This window comes from Paramormyrops kingsleyae, chromosome 10 (assembly GCF_048594095.1).
Source record: "Paramormyrops kingsleyae isolate MSU_618 chromosome 10, PKINGS_0.4, whole genome shotgun sequence".
NCBI lineage: Eukaryota > Metazoa > Chordata > Actinopteri > Osteoglossiformes > Mormyridae > Paramormyrops > Paramormyrops kingsleyae.
Genome location: NC_132806.1, coordinates 15,555,575 through 15,578,764, shown reverse-complemented (window position 1 = coordinate 15,578,764; position 23,190 = coordinate 15,555,575). Strand labels below are relative to the sequence as shown.

At 48.4% G+C, this 23,190-nt stretch overlaps 1 protein-coding gene across 8 annotated transcripts in view; it reads right to left on the bottom strand.

Moving 5' to 3' along the window:
- Positions 1 to 23,190, bottom strand: part of chd3 (chromodomain helicase DNA binding protein 3) — a 38,465-nt gene that overhangs the window by 6,583 nt on the left and 8,692 nt on the right. For 6 of the 8 annotated variants that reach the window (XM_023832445.2, XM_023832444.2, XM_023832448.2 and 3 more), the window contains 29 exons: positions 22,778 to 22,992; positions 22,095 to 22,226; positions 21,418 to 21,514; positions 20,550 to 20,741; positions 18,973 to 19,173; positions 18,716 to 18,853; positions 17,796 to 17,917; positions 16,218 to 16,391; positions 15,614 to 15,755; positions 15,382 to 15,513; positions 14,870 to 14,987; positions 13,944 to 14,068; positions 13,150 to 13,381; positions 12,032 to 12,201; positions 11,699 to 11,876; positions 10,981 to 11,067; positions 10,788 to 10,873; positions 10,029 to 10,162; positions 9,547 to 9,691; positions 8,444 to 8,609; positions 7,680 to 7,813; positions 5,939 to 6,155; positions 5,686 to 5,793; positions 5,267 to 5,392; positions 4,127 to 4,235; positions 3,633 to 3,765; positions 2,607 to 2,802; positions 2,281 to 2,444; positions 1,225 to 1,351 (listed from right to left, as the gene is read on the bottom strand). In XM_023832445.2, the coding sequence (XP_023688213.1) occupies positions 1,225 to 1,351; positions 2,281 to 2,444; positions 2,607 to 2,802; positions 3,633 to 3,765; positions 4,127 to 4,235; positions 5,267 to 5,392; positions 5,686 to 5,793; positions 5,939 to 6,155; positions 7,680 to 7,813; positions 8,444 to 8,609; positions 9,547 to 9,691; positions 10,029 to 10,162; positions 10,788 to 10,873; positions 10,981 to 11,067; positions 11,699 to 11,876; positions 12,032 to 12,201; positions 13,150 to 13,381; positions 13,944 to 14,068; positions 14,870 to 14,987; positions 15,382 to 15,513; positions 15,614 to 15,755; positions 16,218 to 16,391; positions 17,796 to 17,917; positions 18,716 to 18,853; positions 18,973 to 19,173; positions 20,550 to 20,741; positions 21,418 to 21,514; positions 22,095 to 22,226; positions 22,778 to 22,992 (4,300 nt within the window). The remainder of the gene's footprint in view (positions 1 to 1,224; positions 1,352 to 2,280; positions 2,445 to 2,606; positions 2,803 to 3,632; positions 3,766 to 4,126; positions 4,236 to 5,266; positions 5,393 to 5,685; positions 5,794 to 5,938; positions 6,156 to 7,679; positions 7,814 to 8,443; positions 8,610 to 9,546; positions 9,692 to 10,028; positions 10,163 to 10,787; positions 10,874 to 10,980; positions 11,068 to 11,698; positions 11,877 to 12,031; positions 12,202 to 13,149; positions 13,382 to 13,943; positions 14,069 to 14,869; positions 14,988 to 15,381; positions 15,514 to 15,613; positions 15,756 to 16,217; positions 16,392 to 17,795; positions 17,918 to 18,715; positions 18,854 to 18,972; positions 19,174 to 20,549; positions 20,742 to 21,417; positions 21,515 to 22,094; positions 22,227 to 22,777; positions 22,993 to 23,190) is intronic. The other 2 variants (XM_023832446.2, XM_023832447.2) reach the window with 2 other exon arrangements.

The following is a 23,190-nucleotide window of genomic DNA, read 5'->3' as shown; positions in this document are numbered from 1 at the left end:
AGTTTTGTGTTTCTTCTCCAGCGTTCACAGAGCAAAGAGTCAAGCAAACCAACATAACATGTGTGAATTATAGCATACACATATCATAAATAAATCACTGCTATAAAATTTAACATCCCCACACTTATATATAAATACATAAATCACCTGCATGAGAAGTAGCCATAAATATAAAATTTGACTATCCAGATTAACACACTTTTTTTTTTGCATTTACACTGATAATAGAACTGATATTTCGTCAAAGCAATTTCAGCAAAAAAAAAAAAGTAACAGCTACATCAGCATCAGACACAGCATCGCGTCTCCTACAGAAAATCTCACTAGCAATGCTACACCCATGTTCAACACCATTGGAAACCAGATCAAAGCCAACAACCCCCCCCCCCCACACCCCCCCACCCCTTGTGATCTCTGGTGCCCCCCAAAGACATGTGACATTCCGATCCTATCAGAACTCTGTTCCAGATCACCCCCCCTTTTGGGGACGGGGCACACAACCAATCCCGTTCGACAGCTTTAACGATACAACCGCACATTGCACCATAAAGCCCGTGTATGTGCGCTGGAGAACACGGGAGGTGATGAAGGCAAGGAGACAAGAAAGAGGAAAGGAAGCCGCCCCATTGGCTGGGGCACTGGGTCAGAGGTCAGCTCTGACAAATTTGGGAGCTGGAATTGGAGTCGCATTGATACAAGGTTCGCATCCGGCGTGACGGTCCAGAAGATGCGAAATGTCGCCCGCAGTGCCCACCGCCCATGTCACTGCCTCATGCTCGGGGGGCCCGCCCCCCCCCCCCTCAAATCCACTGCAGCCCGTGCTTCCCCAGCACCAGCTCCACGGAGATTATATCCAAGCGACATCAAAGCACTCCAGAGTGTGAAAAGCAACATTAAAGCATGCGACTTGCTCCAGAATCATGGTCCATCCTGCGATGGCAGGACCGTGGGCTCCCACCGGAATGCCGGACTGCGTCAGCTGGGTTTTCCGAAGCGGGCCTCACTAACAATTACTAACGAACATGGATAGTGTTGCTGCTTACTGCATAAAACAGGTAAGATATATAACAAATGCAATAGAATATCGCAGTATCGATGAGGTTTGCTGAAGGTCACCAACTCTCGACCTGCCCTTGTATCCGGCTTTGGGAATCCCTCCACCACCTGCCCCCCCCCCCTCCACCCCCATACACACACACTGGCAATGGAAACCTGCAAACTGACCTGATATGAAGGAACCAGGAGGCATCTGACTGTAGTTGGCCCCTCCCAGAGGTATGGCCCCCGACGGGGCAGGAGTAAAGGGTGCCCCAAAATTTTGTGGCGTGGCGTAAGGTCCCGGGGGGATGGGCTGCAGAAAGGAAGAACATGTGGATGGGCTGTGGACTCTCTGCCCAATGGCCGCCGCCATCCTGTGGCGTTCAGATCTGCCTGACCTCTGTCAGATTCAGCTAGAGGTGGAGCTTCAACATCATTAGGAGCTGAAGTGTCTCTGCAGACCCCATGCTGTCATATATGTGCTTGTGTGCATTTCAAATATGGATGTAATTGCATTTCCATTACAATTGGTCGAATTCTTACAAAGGGTTAGGTAATTATTTTCAGTGTTTCTTATTTTGGGGGACCAGGCTTATATGTGATTCTGACTGGAATGGATTGGCTGATGCAGGGTCATCCCCTGTAAAAGTTGCTGTCATGCATCCAGTGGTTAAACGGTGCATTGCAGATAGAGCTAATTGAAAAGGGAATTCTCTCATCACTCCTTATGAGACTATGACTTTACTGGCCTGTGAAGTTTACTTTATGTAGTTATCCTGTTAACTAAAGCAATGTAACCCATCAATAATAATAATGACACTCCATCAATGGGGAAGTTCTCATTCCACCTGGTCTATCTTGCTCTCCACGACACAGACACATACGTAGGTGAGAGCAAACTAGGCAGCGAGGGGCAGCCACCTGTCTCAGTGGCCCTGGAGCTGGGGGTTAAGGGCCCCACTCAAAGGGCCATATGACAAGTAACTACTCTGCCAAAGCCGCACTCAAACCAGCGACCATCCGATCACAGGCACTGAGGCTTAACCTGCTGAGCCACATACTGGGTGTAATCAGGGAATTAACCATATTTGAACATAAATGTACAATGTGGTTTCTTCATGTAAGAATTCAGCATTTCGTTTTAGCTCAGATGAGATCACTGAGAGCGATTATAAAAATAAGTGGAATGTGCTTGTGCACAGCTGTGTGCTGTTCAGTGGCTGTAGGCAGGCGTGGTCTTACCGGGGGCGTTAAGGTCTCGGTGCCCTTGTTAGCTAATCGGCTGAGGATACTCCTCTCGGACATCTGCAGGCGGGCGGCGATGGGCGGGACTCGGGACAAGGTAGCGGGCAGCCGGGTCACGTCCGCTTTCATGTCGCTCAGCAGCTCCTCCAGCTGGTTCAGCACTGCAATGACACACGAATCGCTGGCAAGCTGACACAGACACATGGTGTTGGCATGAGTGGGTTTATTATTTCCAGACACCATTGTGGGTCTCCTGGGTCTCCACGAGCTTGATATGGACCAAGCACTCTTAGCGACATGAACGCACACAGCCTGACACGCACCTTTGTGCAGCACGGCGTTGGCCGGCTTGTTTCCCGCCAGCGACTCCTTGCTCAGGTGCTGGTGTGACTCGGCCAGGCACTCGACCTCGGCAAAGCGAGCGTTCAGTGCCATGGCGGGGTGCGTGGGGTCCTGCGTCATGTTCAGGTAGGCCGCCCGCCGCAGCTGCTCCTCTATTACCAGGGCTTGCTCCAGCAGCTGGGGGGGGTGGAGAGAACAGCGAGGAGGTCAACCCTGGCAAGGTGGCCCGGCGGAGTAAATCGGAGAGAGTGGAATGGCCAATGAAGTTTTGGCAGGAGACCCAGACCCCTGCAAGAAACTGACAGCAGGACTTCATCAGCAAATCAACTAGTAATAACCCACAGACTGCAAACAGACTGCGTAGATCCAAAGTTCAGCCTAAAATTACAAACAAATTCAGATGGATGGAAGCCTTTCGTCGGGCAGAGCCCGAGGACCCGTGGTGGACTGACAAATTGACAGATTATAAAATGTAACAGCAAGTGACAAAACCACATGAAGATGCAAACAGCATCAAGTAGAGCATTTGACAGGATAATTAAGGTACCCTTAATATGCACAGTGAGAAGCCAGCACACACAGACTGTTTCAAAACACTCTCCAAAACATAGTGTTCTTGGAACTAATCAGAGAAATATTTAAAAATCCTTTCCCTTAACTGCGGGGTGGTCTAGACCGCTGTTTGCACAAACACTCATATGAGTGATAGAGAGAGCGACAGCGAGAGAGTGACAGAATGAGAGAGAATGGGGATGTAAGGATCAGAATGTGGAACATGTGTGGCAGACAATAACAGGAAGTTACACTTGCTGATATCCCTCCAGTCAGCAGTCGCTCAGGCTGCTCCTCATCCTGTTGCTGCAGTTATGTAATGACACGCACATGCATGGAGTCACGCACTAATATACGCACAAACACGCACGCAGAAACACTCACACGTATTCTTTGCAGCTTGAAACACATTGTTTGATACCTGACCCCCCCCCCCCCCCCATTGTTCCACGCACCTTGAACCGTCTGGCCAGGAATTTGTTCTTCATCTCCAGAAAGTTTCCCTTGTTGGCTTGAGTCTTGAAGGGCTCATTCACGATGGCGAACTGCGGATCATTCTGGATGTCCTGCCACCTTGCGTAGCCGTGACTGTGGGGGTCAAGGGTCAGTGGTGGAGGGCGGCAGGGGGCCTTGGGCCCCACCCTTGCTGGCTGAGTGAGAGTGTGTGTGCGTGTTTCCTGATCCTACGTAGTAAAATTACACTAAAGCAATAATGAAATAGACAAAATCGCTAATACAAAATATTCCAACTGTTGATTTAATCTGGATAAGCAGTTTCGTAAATGGATGGATGAAAAGAAAAAGAAAATATTAAACTTATTGCCACACTAACTAGCATGCAGGGGTTCACTTTGCAGGAATCGAAATCCTGAGGCACGACTCTCTGAGTGCCGCATTCTCCACGGAGATGAAAAGAGGCAGTGTCCATAGCAACGGTCGTCAAGGATACACTACTATGCCCGCCAGGAGCCAGTAATCATGCCGCCGGTGCCAGATCTCGTTCATCTTCCCCGAGGAGATGGCTGCTCGCTCCTCGTTCTGCCACAGCGTGTGAAGCTCTACAGAAATCATCAAAACGATGGGGGGATCTGAACAGCGCGGCACAGAATCTGCCTTAGACGTCCCGGGAGAGCAAACACAGCACGGAATTGGGCACCACATTTAAAGCAGATCCGCTACACTCACTAACTGCAACTCGCAAGAAGCCTGTACAGTTTACAATGAATCAGTTAAATGCGTGGGTGGGGTTTGATGTAATGATAACGGGTAAGAACGACTAAAACAGGCCAAGAATAATATTGAAATAACTGGGGGGAGGAACCTGTTGCTGGGAAGCACTCAGCACCAATCATAGGTCTGTGTGACATGCGGGGCCATATGGTCACCATCAGTTTGTTTAATTAGGATGTTCATGCCTGGTGTTATTTACCAGATTACAACAGTGAGACCTGTTGAGGTAGCACATACACTGGCGTCCTCCTGACACATAACCCCACAACAAAGAATGTCATTAGGCACATTGTCAAGCGCCGTGCCATCACTGCCACAGGTGACCAATTCCGCTAAGAACCAATCAGCTGTGACCAGCACCTTGTCCAGATCCCTACTGCCACGCCCTTACCCATGAAACTCCTCCAGACCCCTACTACTACACCCTTACCCGTGAAACCCATCCAGACCCCTACCTCTACGCCCCTGCCCATGAAACTCCTCGCAACCCCAATCACAACGGCCTTACCCAGATAGCTCACCCAGACCCCTATCTCAACGCCCTTCCCCATGAAGCCCGTCCAGACCCCTATCTCAACGCCCTTCCCCATGAAGCCCGTCCAGACCTCTATCTCAACGCCCTTCCCCATGAAGCCCGTCCAGACTCCCATCTCAACGCCCTTCCCCATGAAGCCCGTCCAGACCCCTATCTCAACGCCCTTCCCCATGAAGCCCGTCCAGACCCCTATCTCAACGCCCTTCCCCATTAAGCCCGTCCAGACCCCTATCTCAACGCCCTTCCCCATGAAGCCCGTCCAGACTCCTACCGCTACATCCTTACCCGTGAAACTCACACAGACTCCTACCACAATGTCCTTACCTGTGAAGCCGCCGTCAGCGATGTTGAACATGAAGCGGGGGCGCTCGCCCTTGCCGTTGCCCCTGGGCACCTCCTCCTTTGTGGCCTTTATCTCCTTCCCTGCCTCCTTCTCTCCCTTCACGTCTTCTGCAGGTGGAGGCAAATGCAGTGGTTGCGTATGGCTGCCTCACGCACCACAGAGCACAAAGGGCCCCAGGCTGAGAGACGTGTCCATCCGCTGGACCTAGCATTCTGCTAGGTGGACTGGTATCCAACCTACACAGTACTACATACGTCATGGCATCCACATTCCAAATGACACCTAGTGCCTCAGGACATACTATCGGCTCTGGACCAAAACCTAATTCCAAAAACAAAGCTTGGGACATTCTGAGAGATGCCAGGATGAGAGTAAGATGTAATATAAAGCTGTCGGTCACCTTTCTTAACCTCTGTGGCCTGGCTTTCTGGCTTCTCCTTGCTTTCGCCCGTTTCCGAGGACACAGAAGAATCCTCCGTCTTCTCCTCCTCCGCCTTCTCCGCCTCTCCTACAAGAACGAACCAGTAAGGACCAGCCAAGCCTACCCCACAGCAGGATGTTTATCTGCATGGAATTCTACCTCCTGTTAGGCCACATGACTCTGCTTCTGTGAACTTTAAGCAACCTCTTCGGTTCCCATAGTGATCCCGCACCTGATCTCCCATCCCGTGAGGGGGGGGACTCGGCCGGCGCCCTCGTATCCCCAGCCAGCTCAGACTCGGCCCTCTCCTCCTCCAGCCTCTTCTCCTCCGTGGTTGCCGAGGCACTGCCTGTCTTTTTAGACTCCTCCCCTGATGCCACGCCCTCATCTGCGATTGGCTTTTCCCCGGTGGGCTGGTCCTGCAGCGCTTCCTTAGCGTTGAGCGGAGGCTGGGTGAGAGTCGGCATCAGCGACACACCAGTAAACACAGCATTCACAAGAAAACAGGGGAAGCCACAGGTTAAAAGGTTTGCCAATAGTTAAATGGACGTGTGGACCTAGATACAGTAACAATTTATAATTTAAGCGTTGAAACCAGCTCCATGGTGGGGTCACATTGTTAATCATGCTTAACAAACTCCTCTCCAGAGAGAAACCTGAACCCCGCACCTTCAACCTGTGGAACATGGGAGTTTAAGGAGTTTCTGGTTTGGATAAAAACACACACAGCCTGCATGCTGGACAGTCCTCTGCTTGTCACATGATCACAGCTTTATCACTGAAGCAAAAGGTTCCTACTGTAGTAAACTGAAAAGGCAGACCTATATATACATTAAATGGACAAAAGCATAGGGAAACACCTTTTAATCATTCAGACTCATTGCCAAAGATGTTTAAAATCAAGCACCTAGCTATGCAGTCAGGTTTACAAACATTTGTGAGAGAATGGGTCGTTCTGAAAAGCTCAGTGAATTCAAGCGCGGTGCTGTGATAGGATGCCACCTCTGCAGTAGGTCAGTTTGTGAAATTTCTTCCCTGCTAGATATTCCACGGTCAGCTATAAGTGGTATTTTTGCAAGGTGGAAGCGTTTAGGAACAACAGGAACTCAGATGCGAAGTGGCAGACCACGTAAAGTAACACAGCGGGGTCGCCGAGTGTGTAGGTCACATAGTGCGTAAAAGTCGCCAACACTCTGCTGACTCAATAACTTGAGTTTCAAACTTCCTCAGCCATTAACCGCAGCACAACAACTGTGCGCCGGGGGCTTCATGGAATGGGCTTCCATGGCCGAGCAGCTGCATGCAAGCCTCACATCACCAAGCGCAATGGCAAGCATCGGATGGAGTGGTGTAGAGAACGCCATAAAGTTTGGTGGAGGAGGGATATTGGTATGGGGTTGTTTTTTTCCAGGGGTTGGGCTAGGCCCCTTAGTTTCAGTGATGGGAACTCTTAATGCTTCAACGTATCAAGACATTTCGGACAATTCTATGCCTCCAGCTTCATGGGAACAGTTTAGGGAAGGCCCTTTTCTGTTACAGTGTGACTGTGTCCAAGTGCACAAAGCAAGGACCATAGTTGAGTGAGTTTGGTGTGGAAGAAGTTGACTGGCCTGTACAGAGCCTTGACTTCAACCCCATCAAATTCCTTTGGGATGAATTAGAATGGAGATTGTGAGCCAGGCCTTCATGCCCAGTATCAGTGCCTGACCTCACAAATGCTCTTTTGGGTGATTTGGCAAAAACTCCCACAGACACACTCCAACATCTTGTGGAAAGCCTTCCTAGAAGAGTGGCAGCTGTTATAGCTGCAAAGGTGGGACCAACTCCATATTGACGCCTATGTATTTAGGAAAGTGATGTCATTAAAGTTCCTGTAGGTGTAAAGGCCAGGTGTCCCAGTACTTTTCTCCATACAGTTTATTATTAAATGTAGATAAATTGATTCCATTCAATTTTTTTCCCTGATCTCCCACCTCCGCAGAGTCCGTGCCCTCGCCACTCTCCCTCTCCTTCTCCTGCTCCTTATCTGCCTCCAGTGGGCTCTCTCCCTCCTCCTTTTCTCCGTCCTTGCCATTCCTCTCTGGCTTGTCAGGTGGGGAGGGTGTAGCTGCAGATATACGCAGGGCGTTAGAGGTCAGTGTCAGCATTGCACTGTGATGAGGAGCAACAGTGGGTGCTTGCCCTTGACTGTGTGGAGCGTGAGCACCCACTAGTGGCTGTGCACTGCAATGAATTTTTTTAAAATACACAGTATCAGTATATCTTGTACTACATCTAGGTGCCTATGAGGGGCAGTACTGTACAGCATACAGCAATACAATGCTTGTTGGCCCGAATCCAGGGTTGTATGGTACTCCAAAATAATTATCTAGGATTGAGCTTTCAGTTGAATACTCAACTATTCTATCACTTCCTGATCGTTTTTGAAACACTGCATCAACAACAAAGGCGAAATCAAATATTTTTGTTGTTTTTAAAGGAAGTAAAAACACTGTGCCAAAGCAATTATTGATAATGCCATTATAACAGATTATGCAATGAACTGCAGCCCCACAATTAAATAACTGAATGACTAGATTTAAGTAGGCTGTACAGCAATACAGATGCACGATTTAACAGTAAAGTGTTACTTTGTTACGAAGTCATATTCTTATGCACATCCTCAGTAAACTTCTCCAATTGGTCTCTATATTGTTACTAATAGCATATGAGGCTAACGGCAGTGATGAGGGCCCACCGGGTTTGGAGGTGCAGGGGGTGTTGTTACAGCTGGGCTCGGGTGTGGGAGTGGCTGTCTTGATGGCGGGGGACGACGCGCGGGACGACTTCTTGGAGTCCATGCTCACCTCCGGCTTCAGCTCCGGCAAGCTCCACTTGCCGTTGATGTGCTCGAACTCCTGGACCTGCGTGACATCACCGTCACTATGGCGCCCCCAAGAGGCGGTGCGGCAGAGAAAGGGAAACGCAGGCTAACGAGCTGCAGACAAGCCTACAGGTAGTGAGTCACTACACAGGAAGTGAGATCACTACACAGGAAGTGAGATCACTACACACATTTCACTAACCTGGAACAATGTCTGACCCAGGGTCTTTCTAGAAAACACCGAGCTGTCAATACATAACACAGCTTCTCTCCCATACAACACTATCAATATTAAAGTGAACTTGTACAGGTAAATGTATGACAGGCCTCCACTGGTGCATTGTGGCAGGTTATACAACAAACATACAGGTCTCCATAACCACTGTCTGATGTTCAGGGTTGCCAGTTATGTGTGTTTTCTAATATGTGGTGCAAAAGGCACACCGATCCCTGGTTTATGAGCACATATGACCACAGATCTAATTATACCTCAGTTAAGGAAATCTCGGTCTTCTTCTGATCTTATAATTACTTTTTTATGTGTATTATATTATTAGACAAAATATTCAGCCCTCTTTGGAAGGTTGTTACTCTAAAAAGAGAGAATGTACGGATATGACTGAAGGTGTGTTTGAATTGGCATTTTTGTAATTGTTACATTGCTGGGACTAGATTTCCTCCGAATGTGATAAAAACCTGTAACTTGTTACCCTATGGGGACATGTTCTGTTCCCTACAAGAATAACCTCAATTTTATAAAAACCTGGAATGCCATCAAAAACCTGAAATTGCCAAAAGGGCTGGGTGGGGGGTTAGGGTTAGGGTTAGGGTTATCATAGTTAAGATTAGGGTTATACCCATAGGAATGAATGGAGACTCCCCATAATAATATCAATATGTGGACTGTGTGTGGCTGTGTGTGTGTGTGTGTGTGTGTGCGTGTGCGTGTGCGTGTGCACAAGCCCCAAAGCACTGACCTTCTTCTTCACAAGCGACATGACGCCGATCCTAGTGAGCACAGGCTGCCGGCACAGGCCTTCCCGCGGCACGCCGTCCGCAAACGTCTCTGAGCCATCGGCCACCGGCTCACATAGGTGCCGCATGAAGAGGGACACATACGCCCTGGGGACCGGGGGATGGAGCGGGCTCTACCGTCAGACGCTACAGACGAACGCCGCTACGCTAAGATGCTAATGCTGAGTGTGACCACCCCCTGTTTATCTGCACTAACTGAACGAAGGGGCTCTTAGCTTAAACTCAGATGGAGAAAATGATGGATGGAGGGCAGCATGGAAGAGGAAATAAAGATCAAGTGATGGGAGTAAAATGAAATGGAGAAAGAGCAGGGAAAGACTGGAAACACAGCAATAAGAGTATTCAGTGCTTGAGGTATGTTATCTATGATGTAGGTGGCCTCTTCCCCCAGCTCTCCCCTCCCTCTCTGTCTGCTCATCCTTACTTGAACTCCTTCTCGCTCTTGCCCCGTAGGTCCCTGACGAGCCACTGGCAGGAGAAGGCATCCTGGGCTGGCATGCCCCACCTCATCACGGCGTTGAGGAAGGCTTTACGCTGACGTGTGTTAAAGCCCAGCACCTGATATGTGGACAGAGACAAAGTGAGCAAGAGGAACAGGCAAACAGATAGAGAGGGAGAAATAGAGGGAGAAAGAGGCAGGGAGGCAGAGACAGAGGGAAAAAAACAGGGAAGCAGAGACAAAGAGAGAAAGAGACAGGGAGGCAGAGACAGAGGAAGAAAAACAGTGAGGCAGAGAGTAAGAGACAGTGAGGCAGAGATAAAAGAAGAGAGACAGGGAGGCAGAGATGAAAGAAGAGAGACAGGGAGGCAGAGCATGAGAAAAAATAACAGGGAGGCAGAGACAGAGGGAGAAAAACAGGGAGGCAGAGACAGACAGGGAAAGAGATGGTGAGGCAAAGACAGAGGGAGAATGAGACAGAGAGGCAGAGACAGAGGGAGAATGAGGCAGGGACAGGGAGAGAGAGATTAGGAGGCAGAGGCAGGGAGAAAAATGTGGAGGCACAGACAGAGGAAGACAGAGATGAGAAAGTAAAGATGGAGAAAGAGGCAGAGAGGCAGGGAGAAAGAGACGGGGAGGCAGAGACTGACAGAGAGGCTGGGAGGCACATACTGTATATTAAGAAAGGCAGAGAGAGACACACAAACAGGGGAACATGCATATAAGGAGAGGCAATCATTGTACCTCAATGTTACCCCCTACTCTGGCCAGTAGGGGGGGTAGTGGTTTGTCCTTCTCATTCCTCAGCTGACGCCGTGACTGCCTCCGACCTTGAGATGAGGCACGAGAAAAAAATACCTCAGAATCACTGATCCCTCCATTCCCATAAACGGTACTGCTCTGCGTGGGGTCCATCCCCCAAATCCTGATTCCTCACCTTCCGGTCTCTCATCAAAGTCCTCGTCCTCCTCCTCGGAGCCCACCGAATACTCGGACTGGTTATCTGAAATATCAGCATGCCATTCTGAAACAGCATAGTGTCCCGTCAATAGGCTAGGACAGTGGGCCACACTCCTCTAAGATAAACTAATCTTGGGTGTTTAGGTGTGGGGGAGGAAAAAAAAACATATCATTGTTTTTCCAACAAGCAGAGCGAACAGGTAGGCAGCAAGTGATAAAAGAGCAGCAGGTGAAGCTGAAGCGATACAGCGGCTTCGTAACAAAGAAATACAGCTGTGGGACGATTTCACAACAAAGAGACGGTCCAGCTGGGTCAGTCTCAGCGCCTGGAGTTTCAAACATTTTCATTGCAGCAGAGAAAACACCTGCATGAGGATGATTAGATTCTGCAACTCAGCTTCCAGGTCTTAGCTGTAATTTGGGTACCATTCGGCTCTCTCTCCTGTGTGTATTTCTTGTCCTCTATATCTCCCCAGATATGTGTACCTCGGCTCTTTACTGCCCCCTACAGGTGTGTGCAACCTTTGATTTCTGCTTCATGCACCTTATAACCCCCCATTTCAGGCCTATACAACACTCAGCTCCGCCTCCCATTCAAGCATCAACCTCCCAAACTAGCTCCGCCCCTTTCAGATGAGTGTATCTCTGACCCCTACAGGAACAAACCCCTCTGATTCTGTCCCCACTAGGCATACCTTGGTCCTCCTGTGCGGCATCATTGTAGTTGACTAGCTTGCGAACCCGCTTGCCCTTCCCCAGGTTGCGTGCCAGGTCCTCCTGCTGTTGCTCGTAATGGTGTCTCAACAGCTTCTCCCAGTAGTCAGGGTCCACGTTCTCCTCCTGTTTGATGATCTCACGTTCGATCTCCTCGATCTGAGCTCAGAGATACGGGGGGGTTGGAAGAGGTGAGACACCGCCCCGCACACGGAGGAGAGGATGAGGGAAAGCCCCCCCCCCCCAGCCTCTCACATGCCCCACCACCCTACCTCACCCAAGCTGAAAGATCATCTCCTCGACCCCAGGCTTACCTTATCCTCCTCCCGCACCATGTACTGGGCCACCTTGAAGGAGCTCAGGTACTCGTTCATGTTCTGCATGTCCGAGTCGTCGGTGGCGTCCTGGCTGCGGTCCAGCAGACGCTCGATGGCAGTGCTGTCATAGTGGATCACGCTGCTGTCCTCGTCCTTGTTGTCCCCCGCTGGACAGGGTGCAGGAAGTTCAATATTTCTTTCATCTTTCACGTTTGGTCTCCATGTTTCTCCACTGAGGTGTTATGTTTATACCCCCCTCCCTGAATTTGCAAATGTTCAGTATACAAATGTTCAGTATACAAATGTTCACTCCAGAAGAATTAGCACCCAAACTGTCAGCGTCAGAGAGGAGACCGTTTCATCTGACCTTTGCTTTTTAATTACTGATAGTTTCCTTTTTTATTGAACCATAGCTATTATTTTTTTTGTCATTTCTTTTTGAAAACATCATCAGTACCACAATACACCAAACTAACATGTTAACCAATCTACTGATCGACTGCATAAAAACCCTATTCAACCTTTTAATTACCATCTTCTATCAATAACTAGCCACATGGAATTATGTTTTTCAAAGCACAGAAAAATAAAGTCATGCGGCGCATGACAACGTTTCCGTCATCGACGGACCGCATATACGACGGTAGACCCACAAGATTATAACAGAGCTCAAAAAATCCTATCGTCTAGCAACACAGGGCAACACATCGCTCACGTGCTTATGGTGATGCTGATGTAAACAAACCTACAGCGCTTCCAGTCGTTTAAAAGTATAGTACATACAATTATGTACAGTACATAGTGCATTTACTATATTGTACTTTTTACCTTAATTTAGGCTATGCTCTCTAGGTTTGTCTAATGACACATTTCTCAGTACATATGCCTGTCATTTAGCGACATATGACTGTACTAATAATAATAATGAGTGAAGTTGAGCAGGTTTGGAATATGTAGTCATTTTATCCCTAAGGTATAATGGCAACAGTGTTTGGGGTTTATTAAGTGTTGCCTTCCAAAGTGATTTTAAGGACAGAATTGCACTGCACATCATCCGAGGATGTGATCAGACTGGTTTCCGCAACACACCCTCCCCTCCCCTCCCCACCCCTCACCCTCGATCTCGTCCTTGAAGAGCTCCTCGGTGCCGAACTTGAGGATGTCGTCCAGCTCCTGCTTGGTCATGGAGCCGGCCTTGGAGCCCAGGCCCGGCCGCACCACCAGGTGGGTCAGCATCATCTTGCGCTTGGCCACCTGTGTGATTCGCTCCTCCACGGAGGCCCGCGTCACGAAGCGGTAGATCATCACCTTGTTGGCCTGACCGATGCGGTGGGCGCGGCTGAACGCCTGGGGGAGGGGGCACAAAGATGAGAAGTTACAGGATCAGAGACAAAAAAGAAGCAGTATTGGCCATTTATCTCTGACTGATGGTGCTGAAGGAGCTGATATCAAACACTCAATCACTACTGCTTTGTCAGTAATATGGGTCCTACTCAAGAACCATACATCTACCCATCTAACCAACCATTTATCCATCCATGTTCCATAATTGCGCAGAGTCATGGTGACACTGGGACCGATGTCCCAGCAGATCAGTGTAATAGGCAGATTAACTGAGATGCCAGTCCACCAGTGGAGTTAAACAATCACACATTACAGGCAGTTTAGAAACCAGGCAGAACACAGGCGGGATACTGAAACCCAGGAAAAACACAGGAAGTCCACAGATACAGACTAGGGATGGGAACTGAACCCACAACCATAGGGATATGAGACACGGTGCTAGTCTATAAGCTACTCCACAAGGGGAATTATTTCCTTCGTGTTGTGTTGTTTTGTGTGTTTCTTATTCTGTGCACTGCACACAGTCTCGAGGGACAGGTGGACAGACAGGAGGGGAGGGGGGTACCTGAATGTCATTGTGGGGATTCCAGTCGGAATCGAAGATAATGACGGTGTCTGCGGTGGCCAGGTTGATCCCCAAGCCACCGGCCCTGGTGGACAGGAGGAAGCAGAACTGACAGGCACCCGGAGCTGCTCAAGGGACAGAGGAAAGACAGCGAGAGAGGAAAGAGAGGGTGAGAGAAAAGAGGGAGAGTGCAAAGAGAAGGAAAGAGGAAAAAATAGTGAGGGAGGAACAAGCGGGAACAGAGTGGAAAGAGAAGGGGAGAGGACAAAGAGTGAGGGAAGAAAGGGAACAGAAAAGAAAAAGAGGGTGCCAGGAAAGAGAGGGTGAGAGGAAAAAGAGGGAGGAATGAGAGGGAAAGGAGGGAGGGAGGGAGGAAAGAGAAGGAGAGAGGAAAAAGAGGGAGGGAGGAACCAGAGGGAACAGAGAAGAAAGAGGGAGAGAGGAAAAAGAATGAGGGAAGAAAGAGAGGGAACAGAAAAGAAAGAGGAGGCAGGAGGAAAGAGGGAACAGAGAGGAAAGAGAGGAAGGGAGGAAAATCAGCCAAGGTGACGCATTCAAAGGCCCACAGAGCCTTAACCTCCTGCGCATCTGCAAATATTCCTACGCTTTAACGCAAACAGATGACTAACAGGTGCCATAAAATACAGACCAGGCAGCAGTGCAGATACAGAACAGCAACAGCACAATGACTAATAGCACAAATAAATATGGGTCATCCAGGATAAGGCTTTATACGTGTTTTATACAACTGGCAGGAAGCTGTTAATCCAATGAGAATCCTTCCAAGTGACTGTGTAACATTTACTCAGCTCCACTACTGTGTTTGCCGGCCCAAGCATGCATTTGCAGGCATGGAGAACATCTGTAAGAAGACGCCCAGGAAAGGCGGATCCCTCAAAGCGGACAGAAGGGGGCGGTATGCTCACCGTTGAACCGGTCGATAGCCTCCTGCCTCAGCGCGCCCGTGATGCCGCCGTCAATCCGCTCGTATTTGTAGCCCTCGAAGTCCAGGAAGTCCTCCAGCAGGTCCAGCATCTTGGTCATCTGGTGATGTGGGACAGAAGGTGGGATGTCAGAAGGGTAGGACCCTTCCCATCAAGCAAACTCCCCCTCCTCAATAAAACACCCCCCATTAATGCTCCAGTCATGTTCTGACCCCTCCTGGGCTAAGTAAATATTACAGGATGGCCTTGCTGACTTTTACTCAAGGTGACCTTCACCCAATCTATACCTGACCTTTTATAGCTGCACAATATAATCACTGAACCTCTTTGGGTTATATGCAAACGTCATATAAATGTAAATTTGAAAAGGTTACAAAGAGTAACTCTGGGGCCTTGAACCTGTAGCTTCTGGATCACACGTGCAGCTATTTAATCAATACATCTGTCAAGCGTATAAATGTGTATATAGGTGAGCTGCCCGCGGTCCAGGTCACCTGGGAGAAGATGAGGACACGGTGGCCCTGATCCTTCAGCTTTCTTAGCATCTTCTGCAGCAGCAGCAGCTTCCCGGAGGACTTGGTGAGGCCTGTGCCTTCGTATGCCCCGCTGGCTGTCTTTGGGGCTTCCTGGTGAGCACAGAGAACACGGCGAGGTCACACAGAGACCACAGGCAGGTGACATGGGGAACACAGAGAGATAAAGACCACAGGCAGGTCTCGTGCTCACCACAGAAGCCACGGGGAAGAGGTACGGGTGATTGCAGCACTTCTTCAGGTCCATCATGATGTTGAGCAGGGACACCTGGTTGCCCCCACCCTTGGAGTTCAGGGCCTCAAAGTTCCGCGTCAGAATGTACTTGTAGTACTTCCTGTTCAGGCAGATGGGGGTAGGGAGCGACGGATGAAACGTTTTTACCCGAGGGATAACCAGCTTCTACAAGCTTCTATAAACAGCGCAGAGAAAACACAGAGCTTAGCTTTTTGAGCAACCTTCTTAAAGAATAAGTGATCCTCAGATCACAAGTTTAATGATCTGGCAGCAAAACAGAGGAAACGGGAGATCACATAGATTTCATCTCCTCACCACCCATAGCGCTATTTTTAATCTGCTAGAAGAGGGAGACACAGCTGAAACCGTTTTATTCATCTGTGTCTGTGTATTTCAGAGTAGCGCCTCACACAGTACGCTACCCCCTGGGAATTAACAGCCACACAGACCTCTGGGAATGCCTGGCGCTATTCCGCTATATATGGCGCTCGCTTAATGCCTGCGGGGATGAGAATGTAAGCCTCCATCCTTATCAGATCGCCCCCCTCTCCCCCCCACTCACTTCTGCATGGGGCTGAGCTCCACCCGCACAATCAGCTCCGTCTTGGCCGGCATGTTCTTGAAGACGTCGGCCTTCAGCCTCCGCAGCATGTGCGGCCCCAGAAGGTCATGGAGCTTCTTGATCTGGTCCTCCTTGGAGATGTCGGCGAACTCCTCCAGGAAGCCCTCCAGGTTGCTGTGGGGTGAGACCGGCTTAGCGCCATTGGTCCGTCACGCACCCTGCCCATCAGCCAAGCTCCCCTGGCCTGGGTAAGCACCATGACGGCTAAGACGCCTCACCTAAGGGACTTTGAGTGTGGGGTGACTGTTGGTGTCATACGTGGAGGTTCTACCATCTTGTATGAAATATTATTGGGTGAAGAGCAGGGTAGCTGATTATTTTTCCAAGGGCCACTGTCCCTGATAAAATCTTCCTGGGGGTGACGATCTACTCTACTCTCTGGGGCCACCTGTTGGGTAACCCTGGTATAACCCTGCTTTCAACCTGCCACATTCATTATTAGCCTATTAAGGACCATATAAGCCTGATTAAGGCAGGGTTGGAATGAAAACATTCTGGCATGGGGGGCACCAGGAACAGGACTGAGAACCACTGGTGTAGAGACAAAAAGCATCTTGCCAGTAGCTGGAAATAAGAGCGGTCAGCGGAGAACGGCCAGACTCGCCGAAGCTGGCAGAAAGGCCTCAAGTACCAAAATAATAGTTCAGTATCCACCAATGTGCAGGATGGCATCTCTGAGCATATAGCTGAAGAGGATCTGGAGGGAAAAGAGGCGCAGGGCTCCCTAATAAAAGGGACTGTTTCATGAAAATATTGACCGACCAGATGAGGTGTGGAAATGTGTGTGAAAACTTTTTGTACACTGCCATTTTTATCTTAGGCTTCTTTGAGTGTAGGGTTATTTACAGAAAGACAAGAGTCAATGGAAAGTACCCACAAGTACAAAGATATGCACATGCATGCATGTTTGCATGCGCTGGTGTGGTCGTGCTTACATTACATCGTGGGGACCAAATGTCCCCACAATGTGATAAAAAGCTGTTATTTTGACGTTGTCAGGACCATTTTTTCAGTCCCCACATGAGGAAACTCAACTTTAAAAATCTGTGACTGTCCTCAAAAACTAAAAATGCCAGAAGCCTTGTATTTTGTTCGGTTACTTATGGTTGTGAGGGTTGGGAAGCTGTTAAGGTTGTCATTGTTGGGATTAGAGTTTTTCCCATAGAAATGTATGGCCAGTCCCCACAAAGATACGAGTACAAGTCTGTGTGTGTGTGTGTGTGCATGTGTGCGTGTATGTGTCTGTGTGTGTGTGCATGTGTGTGTGTCTGTGTGTGTGTGCATGTGTGCGTGTGTGTGTCTGTCTGTCTGTGTGTGTGTGTGTGTATGTGTGTGTGTCTGTCTGTCTGTGTGTGTGCATGCGTGCGTGTGTGTGTGTACATGTGTGTGTGTGTCTGTGTGTGTGTGTATGTGTGTGTGTGTGTGTCTGTGTGTGTGTGTGTGTATGTGTGTGTGTGTGTGTGTGTGTCTGTGTCTGTCTGTCTGTGTGTGTGTGTGTGTGTGTGTGCGTGGCCCTACTTGAAGCGGTTGGGCGTGAGGAAGTTGAGCAGATGAAAGAGCTCCTCCAGGTTGTTCTGCAGCGGCGTCCCCGTCAGCAGCAGCTTATAATCGATCTTGTAGTCGTTCAGGCGCCTGAAAAACTGCATGGCAGGAAAAGGGGAAGAGATGAGAGACAAAGGAAAGGCACCCAGAGCCCGAAATCACAGATCAGGCGAGCACAGTCATAATAAAATCATACTCAGAGTATAACCACACTCACAATGAGAGTATAGTCAGGATCACAATATAATTACCCCCAGGATCACTAACAATCACAGTACAATCGCATTCAGTCATACTCATCATCACGGTCATAGCCAGGATTTTTATAATATCAAGGTTAAAAATGTTAGCCCACCTTAGGTATATCATAATGCCTTTAGAATGCAGTCATAGAACTTTCAGTGCACCTTCATAATGCATTCATAGAACATTCATAAGCAGCATCTAAGTATCCCTTAGCATATACATTAATAACAGACAATAACAAACATTATATGATAATAATATATTATCACATAATGTTTGTTATTGATGTATATTAAAGCTTTTAAGGTATGTTAGGATGTTAAAGTACTTACATGCTGCTAATGAATGTTCTATGAATGCATTATGAAGGTGCAGTTAATGTAAAGTGTTACCCTATATCATCTATAATCACAACAGCATCATACTTATAATCACTCGCAGCTGAACGGCACTGACACTCACAGACACATACATATATCGATATGCAGTGAAAGAAGGACAAAAAAGCAGAAGAACGAAAATAAGACCCTGGGGTGTGAATATGGCTCTCACGCTCGCGCACATGCACACACATGCGCATACTCACACACACACATGCGCATACATGCATACATGCATACATGAAGAGACGCATGCATACATTCACACACCTTAGACTGATTGTTCTTCAGCCGATGAGCTTCATCCACCACCAGACACGCCCACTCGATGGATTTGAGGGCTGTCTGGTCGATGGTCACCAGCTCATAGGAGGTCAACAGCACATGGAACTTGATGGCCGCCTCTCTCTGCAGAGGACACGAGGACAGCAGGCAGCATCAGCGGCACCGATCACGTCCGTTGTCTCCGCAGCTATTTAACATGCCCTCTAGGTGGCGCTATCTCTCCCTCTCACTCGCTTCCTCACCCGGAGCTTGAAGGTCTTCTTGCCGCCCTTGACGGCGGCGTCGTCGAACGTGAGCTCATTCTCACGGATGATGGCGCGGCTGTCCTTGTCGCCCGTGTAGGTGACCACGTAGAAGTCAGGAGCCCACATCTCAAACTCGCGCTCCCAGTTGATGATGGTGGAGAGTGGTGCGCTCACCAGGAACGGCCCCCTGGTGTGACCCTGGAGTGGGGGGATCATGGGAAAATCAACCAAACAGCAGTGAGTGACCCCATAGCGGGGTCCTGCGGAGTCCTTAAAGACTCCAGTCTGCAATATCAGTCAGCAGAAATGCCAGGAGCTACAGCATTGTGTCTTAGTCAGTAAGTCAGGAGTAGCAGAGTCCTGGAACAATCAGAGGTTAGGGACCTTGCTCTGCTGATCCTGGGGTTTGCTCATGGGAGTTTTCCTTGCACAAAAATGTTGAGGGCAGAACAAAATATGATTCGTTCAGAGAGATAACCAATCAGATTGTAGGCGGGTCGAAGAAACTAGAGGAGGTGGGACCAACTAACTAGATAACTAGACATTCCCCGTCACGCTTTCGATATACAGTGGGATCCGCTTACGGTGATCACGTCTGTCTGGGTGAAATTGATCAGTATTGATCAGAAGCGGATTGTCATTATAACTGATTTTTTTCTTTTTCTTTGTATCAGGCAGATTACCATCTTATTGACATCTGTATACTTATTACATGCATATAAGGTAATAAAACGGACAACGTCACTATTTGCTGAATTTTATTGACTATTATGTAAAAATACAGTACAGCTGTTTCAAACGCTTTTCAAATTACAGTACTGTACAAATTAAATTACTGAACTATGTGCAATTCAAATACGCTATAATACAGTACTATATTGTACATAAAATATAGCTTATTGTAGTTTCGCTGCTGCATCTCGTTAGCTAATTTTTTGGCAGTTTATCATAAGTTTTGAAGAGTTTATATTTGTCACTGAGAGACAGTGACTTTCTTTTTCCTGTCATGCTTTCTGTGTGCGCAGCATTAGCCTCAGGTAGCTAGACAGACACAGGCGGGTTACCGCAAGGCAAAGTAGGCAAGTAAAAAAAAAGGAGAATTACCATAATTTAATTTTTTTCCATATGTTGGCATATATTAAAAAAAACCCTAAACAAATACAGTAAGTGTACTACTTGCCTACTATAAGCAAATTATTTCAACAGTATTTGTACAGGAATGATTCTGTCCCAAGCTTTTTGATCCATATAAGCAGTTGATCACTATAACTGTGATCACTATAAGCGGTTTCCACTGTATATCAGTGATATCTCGCTGTGATCTCACAGTGATCTCATATAGTTTCACCTGTCTTTGCTCACCAAGGACACCAAAAACATTTCACATGTTTTTCCACAGATTGCGAGGGGCCTGTGCCCCTACCCCCCATATGAAAGGGTCGACTGTACATTATATCAGTCAGTAACAATGTGAAACTCAGTACAGTGCACCAGTGACATAATATCACTGTCAGTAACAGCAGCTTAGTTGTTACAGTGTATTGTCAGCATACTGGAATCAGGTGAAGCCCCACCTCCTTGAAGAGTGAGTAGAGGAACACGATGGTTTGGATGGTCTTGCCCAGCCCCATCTCATCAGCCAAGATGGTGTCGGTGCCCTGGGCCCAGGAGAAACGCAGCCAGTTGAGCCCCTCCAGCTGGTAGAGGTGCAGAGTGCCCCCCGTCACTGTCACAAAGTCAGGCTGCTCCTCGTATTTAACCGTGGGCTGTAAGAGAGGGAAGGGAAGGAGAGAGTGGGGGAGTGATAGGAGCAGGAGATCAGCGATCAAATGAGAAAAGTCATGGACCAAAGCAGGAGGAGAAAGGAGAGTAGCAAAGACCAGAGGTGGGGGGATACCGGAAATCAGACACAGAGTAAAGGGAGGAGGGACATATTGAGGTCAAAAGGAGAGTGGAAATGAGGAGCAACAGAGACCAGAGAAAAGAGGAGGAGCAGAAAAGGAAGACGAACAGCCAGAAGAAGAAAAGGAGATGAAAAGAGAACCAAGGGGTGGGGAGAGGAGGGGAGATGGGGAGGTTATTCGAGGAATAAGAAAGAGGAATTAAAGTGACAGCATGTATCCAAGGTACTGAATTTTATACATGAAACGTGCTTAGAAATGCTTAGAAAAGGAGAGAACTACAAACTATAAAGAGAAACACTTCAGAGCTCAGATCTAGACTATTCCAACAAGGACGTTCCCTTACCAGAGCCTGCCCATGATGCCTATCCCCTAAAGAACAGCGTAGGCAAGTGTTAAGCAGATGCTAAAAGCACCTCGAGTGCTGCAGGCAAAGCATCGCAACGTGTGCAAATGTAACAGGAACGGTAAGCGAATGCGAACCCCAAGGGCTAATGGCAAGAGTTCAAAATCACAGGTTGAGGCAAACAGGAGGACTTACGTCATTAACAGGATAGCTCGGGGGCTCATCGCCCTCGTCCTTCCTCACGCTCCTCATCTTCCTCGGCTTCTCTGGATCCTCCTTCATCACCTCCTCTCTACATGTGGTTACAAATCAGAGACACAAGTAAACATGGATCATCACGAATAAGATCTTTTACAAACGACGGCTTGTCTCAGCCCGTAAGTCCACGAGAGTTTAGAATAGGGCTCTTCAAATCTGGACCTTGATTCCAAATCCAGGCCTTGTTTTCAGTTCTCCCAGGTAGTTAGTTTAATTACGACTGATTCTGATTGGTCAGAGGCTTCACACCTGGCTCACAGGTAAAGGAAGGCTGGAAAAGCAGCAGTGCTTGGACCTCGAGGACCGTGATTTGAATAACCCTGGTTTAGGACATCATCACAGACAGCCAAACAGCGCCCCCAAGTGGAGGGCAAGGGAAAGGGCACAGAATAGAAAGAGGTAGGGCATTAAAAGAAGTGGAAAAAGAGGAGGGCTGTTAAACAGAGCAGGGCTTGGGGGCATTTAATGGAGGGGGGGGGGCAAAATGAGGGGAACCAGGAGGCTGAAAGGCCAGACTGACACCAAACTGATGATGGCACAAAGACTTCCTGACACGTAGCGTGACCTACAGCCACTCAGGATGTCCCCCACTGGACGCATGCCGCATCTCTCACCTGTGCCTCCAGTAGTTGGTCTTGTGGATATTGAAGTCCGGTATGTCCAGGTCATCCCTCTCCCAAGTGCACTGGTCATAGGTCAGGTCTCTCCACTTGACCAGGTAATGGTAATTGCCCTTTTTATCCACACTGCCGTAAAGCACGCACACACACACACGCACACACACGCACATACACAGACAAAAATCAAACGCACCGCTAGTTATATTTACATTTAATTTATATATTCAACAAAAGGTTTTGTCCAAAGTGACATACAAGTGAGTCAGATTTCTCATTACAAACATACTTGCTGTCAAGGAGTCGACTAGGAGCAGTTAGGCTGAGCTTCCAATGAATGTCCAGTTAGTCTAAGCAACATCAGAGCAAGAGCTATAGAAAACACTTGAAACATAGCAAGAACCTATGAAGAGTATTCAAGGACCAGAACAGCAATTTTAGAACGTTCGGGGAACGTAAAGAGGCTTCAGGTTAGTGGAGGAATTCACGGAACAGTAAGGTCTTGAGGTGTTTCTTGAAGGTGCACATGGAGTTAGATATTTACAAGTTTACTTTAAATTCGATGTGCTGCCTATAGACCTATAGAACCCGAGCAGGATGACTCACACACTTACACACACACTTACACACACACACACACACTTACACACACACACACACACACACACCCACACACACACCTGTGGTTGATGATCCGATGCACCATCATCCACTCGGGCTTGATGCCGTATCGGTAGAACTTCTCCTCCAGGGCTGCGTACTGCGGGTCCTTGGCTCGCCGCTTCTCGCTCTTGCCGTCATCCTCGGCGCCCGAGCCGTAGTCCAGGCTGGGCGGCTCGTCCATGTCCATCTTACGCTGGTAATTACGGAACATCACGGAGTGGAAGATCTCCAGCTGGGGGCAGGAAGGCAAGCAGGGGCCATGGGGGGTGGAAGAAAGACCGATAATGAAAACTAAAACCAGGAGTTCTTTATGATTTAATTTCAGCAGATGGGACTGGAAGAAAAGCTGAAGCACATTATTAAATGTTATGGCCAAAAATCAGCCATATACAGCCGCCTTTGCCTGTCTGAGGGCTCGCAGGTCAGCATT